The sequence below is a fragment of the Aegilops tauschii genome, chromosome 2 (assembly GCF_002575655.3).
Source record: "Aegilops tauschii subsp. strangulata cultivar AL8/78 chromosome 2, Aet v6.0, whole genome shotgun sequence".
In the NCBI taxonomy this organism is placed as follows: Eukaryota; Viridiplantae; Streptophyta; class Magnoliopsida; order Poales; family Poaceae; genus Aegilops; species Aegilops tauschii.
In genome coordinates, this window is record NC_053036.3 from 624,681,956 (window position 1) to 624,687,709 (window position 5,754).

The following is a 5,754-nucleotide window of genomic DNA, read 5'->3' on the forward strand; positions in this document are numbered from 1 at the left end:
AGGGCATGTGAAGTGCTTTCGGGAATCGGTTGGTTTAGGTTTGTTTTGATTCAGCCGGTTCTCGTGGTCTTCATAATTTCCACTCTCGGTGTTCCTCGGACCGGCGACGTGCTTCGTAGATTGCGGCCGTCGGCATCTCCTGGTCTCGTAGGTTTTAAAAAGTTTGCTTCATGGAAGCGGAGGCCCAGAGGCGACATTGAGATTTGCTCAAGACACGTCGTAGATGGATGCATGAGTAAAAAGATTTCAGCACCCTGGAATTTTGAATGTATTTTACTTTTCTATAAAGTTATGTCTATAATGATCTGTGACACTCCCTTCATTTAGAAGCAAGTGACGATGTTCTAGTTTGAATACATAATAGTTTCTGAGGCCTTTTAAGAAAAAATAGTCTCCAAAACAGCTTTGACCACTAGCTTCGAGTACTATTAATCTCCTCGCGCCGCACGCCGAACTGCACAAAGAAGCAATGGTGACCGTGGTTGTGCTTGTGCCCTGGCTAGCATGGCTCGTTGTGTCTCTCCTCTCCTTCTATCTCCTCAACCTCCTCGCCCACGCGCGTTCCGGCCTCCCGCCGGGCCCCCGCCCACTGCCGCTCATCGGCAGCCTCCACCTCCTCGGCGACAAGCCGCACCGCTCGCTCGCCCGCCTAGCCAAGATCCACGGCCCGCTCATGTCAATCCGCCTCGGCGCGGTCACCACTGTGGTCGTGTCCTCACCCGCCATGGCCCGGGAGTTCCTGCAGAAGCATGACTCTGTGCTCGCCACCCGGTCCGTGCCAGACGCCACCGGCAAGCACGCGGCGGGCTCCGTTCCCTGGCTGCCCCCGGCGCCCAAGTGGCGCGCGCTCCGCAAGATGATGGCCACGGAGCTCTTCGCGCCGCACCGGCTCGACGCGCTCCACCACCTCCGGAGCGACAAGGTGAGGGAGCTCACGGACCACGTCGCGCGGCTGGCGCGCGAGGGCACGGCGGTGAACATCGGACGCGTGGCCTTCACGACGAGCCTGAACCTTATCTCCCGCACCATCTTCTCCATCGACCTCACCAGCCTCGACGACATGAGCAGTTCCAAGGAGTTCCAGGAAGTGATCACGGCCATCATGGAAGGTCTGGGGACCCCGAACTTGTCGGATTTCTTCCCGGTGCTCGCGCCGGCCGACCTGCAGGGCATGCGCCGGCGGCTGGCGCGGCTCTTCGCGCGGCTGCACGCCGTGTTCGACGCCGAGGTGGACCAGAGGCTGCACGGCCGCGACGCTGGCCAGCCCAGGAAGAACGACTTCCTCGACGTGCTGCTCGATGTGGCGGCGCGTGAGGATGGCAAGGACCTGCTCGACCGTGAGACACTGCGCTCACACTTTACGGTAAACGCACAACTTTCTTAATTACTCTTTGATTCCAATAGACCGCACATGAGATGAGCCGGCCGGGGATCAAAGCACATGGCCAGGGCATCAAACAAATGGTGCCACATGGCCAGCCAAACTTTTGCATCGAGATAGTAACTATAACGTGGCACAAATTTCATATCCAACTTTGAATTTTAGATCAGGAAATGAAAATTAGAACTTGATACAGATTGTTAAGTAACCAATTTGCATATATGATGCTTGTTAGAATGAATGAATTATTGCATATATGATGCATCCATACAGTATCGCGCGCAATGTGCAGTTCAAAACAATTTTGATTCTTTTATAGCACATTTAGCAAATGATCCAGTGTACTCTCCATGATGCTTGTTTAGTTTATCTTAATAGCCACATTTACTAGACTATATTCATGTAATATTATATTTGCATGTTAGGACTTGTTTGCTGCCGGTAGTGACACAAGCTCTAGCACAGTGGAATGGGCAATGACAGAGCTTCTCCAAAACCCATCATCAATGGCTATGGTTTGCGACGAGCTCGCACAAGTTATCGGCTCAAGAAGAAACATTGAAGAAGCTGATATTTCTCGTTTGCCCTATCTCCAAGCAGTCATAAAAGAGACTTTTCGACTCCACCCTCCCGCTCCACTCTTGTTGCCACGCCAACCAGAGACGACAGTCAAAATAGCAGGTTGCACAATACCTAAAGGTTCACGCGTGTTCATCAACGTATGGGCGATAGGTCGAGATAAAGATGTATGGATTGAACCTGAGAAGTTTATGCCGGAGAGGTTCTTGGGTTCCACGATTGATTTTCGGGGTGTGGATTTTGAGCTCCTTCCATTTGGTGCTGGGCGTCGGCTCTGCCCTGGAATGGCATTGGCAATTAGGATGGTGCATGTGATGCTCGCTTCATTGTTAAATCAATTTAAATGGAGTCTCCCTGTTGAGCTGGAACGGGATGGGATTAATATGGAAGATCAGTTTGGCCTGACACTAGCAAAGGTCGTGCCCCTTTGTATTATAGCAACACCCATTTGAGCCAATAACAAAATGCAACATTGTTGAGAATGGTGTTGTTCATGTGTAATAATGTAAATGTATGAGCCTTGTAATTTATACCAATATTTATGTGAAACTTTTCATATTCTCTCAGAGTATAGACCTTTCATACCTTCATTAGTCAATGATTTTTGCCAAAAACATGAGCAAGCACAAATTTTAAATTTTTTGATATTCAAACCTAATACGGAAAACCACGGTGGCAAACTAGAAGCATTGACAAGCCAATTTTGGATCTTGACAATATAAACCAAATTTCCAAATTTTAGTGTATAGAAAACGAACAAATTCCAGATCTTTGACCAGGAAATATATGAAGAAACAAATTTCGCTTTTGGATTGTGACCGTGATGTCAGGATAATATATTTGGTGGTCAAATAGGCTATAGTGCTTTCGGATGGTGACAGTGATGTCTAGGGATGAAAACAGAGCATAAACTTTCTGGATTTCCCCCAAAAAGGGAAACAGAGAGAAAAATAGGAAACAAAATAGGAAGATTGCAAAACAATAATGGAATTTCTTATGAAGAAACAGTAAAGAAATGGCATTTTCCTGTGGAACAACCACGGAAATGCAATATCCGTTTCCATGAATATGAAATGTTTCTTTTTTACCATGGCTATATTAAGACTCAATCCAACACTCAACAAAACTCATACTATGGCCAAAAGGACAACACTAATACCTAACATAATCCTCAAGTCCAGGAGCCTCCATGCGGTGCGGCTGGTTTATGAGTTATGACACCAGCTTAGGAGTCATCGAAAGATGTTCTAGTCATAGTTTTTGAAATATTTTGCTAGTTTTCATGTGATTTTCTCAATTGTTCAAGGGTTTTTTATTCGCGCAAACATCTGATTTTGTATCTGCTCTGAACCGTTTTCTCTCTGAATTTTTTTGGTCGTATTTGTTTCCGTATTCACTTTTGGGGATTTCATTTTCATTCCCATTTGCGGGAAAAATATGAAAACAAATTTCACGGCACTTAGTGTCGTTCGTTTCCGCTCCATCTTATTAGGCGATCAACTAGACAACAATGCTTTTTGGATGGTGATGATGACGTCAAGATAATATATTAGGGAGTGAGATCCACTAGAATTATTTTGTATGGTGATGGACAAAGATACGCAATGTTAAAGTGCTTAAATAACAGATGAACCAAGTAACCACACTTGAGGAAAAAGAAGAAGAATAAGGTGAATATTGTCATGAACTGACTGTTGGGGAACGTAGTAATTTCAAAAAAATTCCTACGCACACGCAAGATCATGGTGATGCATAGCAACGAGAGGGGAGAGTGTTGTCTACGTACCCTCGTAGACCGACAGCGGAAGCGTTATCATAACGCGGTTGATGTAGTCGAACGTCTTCACGATCCGACCGATCAAGTACCGAACGCATGGCACCTCCGAGTTCTACACACGTTCAGCTCGATGACGTCCCTCGAACTCCGATCCAGCCGAGTGTTGAGGGAGAGTTTCGTCAGCACGATGGTGTGGTGACGATGATGATGTTCCACCGACGCAGGGCTTCGCCTAAGCTCCACAACGGTATTATCGAGGTGTAATTTGGTGGAGGGGGGCATCGCACACGGCTAAGAGATCTCAAGGATCAATTGTTTTGTCTCTGGGGTGCCCCCCTGCCCCCGTATATAAAGGAGCAAGGGGGAGGCCTACTCCCACCGGGAGTAGGACTCCTCCTTTCCTTGTTGGAATAGGAGAAGGGAAGGGAGAAGGAGAAAGAAGGAAGGGGGCGCCCCCCCTTCCCTAGTCCAATTCGGACCACACCATGGGGAGGGGCGCTGCCACCTTTTGAGGCTTTTCTCTCCTTTCCCGTATGGCCCATTAAGGCCCAATACGAATTCCCGTAACTCTCCGGTACTCCGAAAAATACCCGAATCACTCGGAACCTTTCCGAAGTCCGAATATAGTCGTCCAATATATCGATCTTTACGTCTCGGCCATTTCGAGACTCCTCGTCATGTCCCCGATCTCATCCGGGACTCCGAACTCCTTCGGTACATCAAAACTCAATAAAACTGTCATCGTAACGTTAAGCGTGCGGACCCTTCGGGTTCGAGAACTATGTAGACATGACCGAGACACCTCTCCGGTCAATAACCAATAGCGGGACCTGGATGCCCATATTGGCTCCCACATATTCTACGAAGATCTTTATCGGTCAGACCGCATAACAACATACGTTGTTCCCTTTGTCATCGGTATGTTACTTGCCCGAGATTCGATCGTCGGTATCTCGATACCTAGTTCAATCTCGTTACCGGCAAGTCTCTTTACTCGTTCCGTAATACATCATCCCGCAACTATCTCATTAGTCACAATGCTTGCAAGGCTTATAGTGATGTGCATTACCGAGTGGGCCCAGAGATACCTCTCCGACAATCGGAGTGACAAATCCTAATCTCGAAATACGCCAACCCAACAAGTACCTTTGGAGACACCTGTAGAGCACCTTTATAATCACCCATTTACGTTGTGACGTTTGGTAGCACATAAAGTTCTCCTCCGGTAAACGGGAGTTGCATAATCTCATAGTCATAGGAACATGTATGAGTCATGAAGAAAGCAATAGCAACATACTAAACGATCGGGTGCTAAGCTAACGGAATGGGTCAATTCAATCACGTCATTCTCCTAATGAGGTGATCCCGTTAATCAAATGACAACTCATGTCTATGGCTAGGAAACATAACCATCTTTGATTAATGAGCTAGTCAAGTAGAGGCATACTAGTGACACTCTGTTTGTCTATGTATTCACACATGTATTATGTTTCCGGTTAATACAATTCTAGCATGAATAATAAACATTTATCATGATATAAGGAAATAAATAATACTTTATTATTGCCTCTAGGGCATATTTCCTTCAGTCTCCCACTTGCACTAGAGTCAATAATCTAGTTCACATCGCCATGTGATTTAACATCAATAATTCACATCACCATGTGATTAACACCCATAGTTCACATCTCTATGTGACCAACACTCAAAGGGTTTACTAGAGTCAATAATCTAGTTCACATCGCTATGTGATTAACACCCAGAGAGTACTAAGGTGTGATCATGTTTTGATTGTGAGATAATTTTAGTTCAACGGGTCTGTCACATTCAGATCCGTAAGTATTTTGCAAATTTCTATGTCTACAATGCTCTGCACGGAGCTACTCTAGCTAATTGCTCCCACTTTCAATATGTATCTAGACCGAGACTTAGAGTCATCTAGATTACTGTCAAAACTTGCATCGACGTAACCCTTTACGACGAACCTTTTGTCACTTCCATAATCGAGAAACATATC

At 46.1% G+C, this 5,754-nt stretch overlaps 1 protein-coding gene across 1 annotated transcript; it reads left to right on the forward strand.

Annotated features, from left to right (window-relative positions):
- The first annotated feature begins 433 nt into the window (after window positions 1-433).
- LOC109765944 (geraniol 8-hydroxylase) lies at window positions 434-2,526 on the forward strand. The gene is made up of 2 exons (XM_020324711.4): window positions 434-1,363; window positions 1,807-2,526. The coding sequence occupies exons 1-2, from the start codon at window positions 470-472 to the stop codon at window positions 2,410-2,412; spliced, it is 1,500 nt and encodes a 499-aa protein (XP_020180300.1). The 5' UTR covers window positions 434-469; the 3' UTR covers window positions 2,413-2,526.
- The last annotated feature ends 3,228 nt before the right edge of the window (window positions 2,527-5,754 follow it).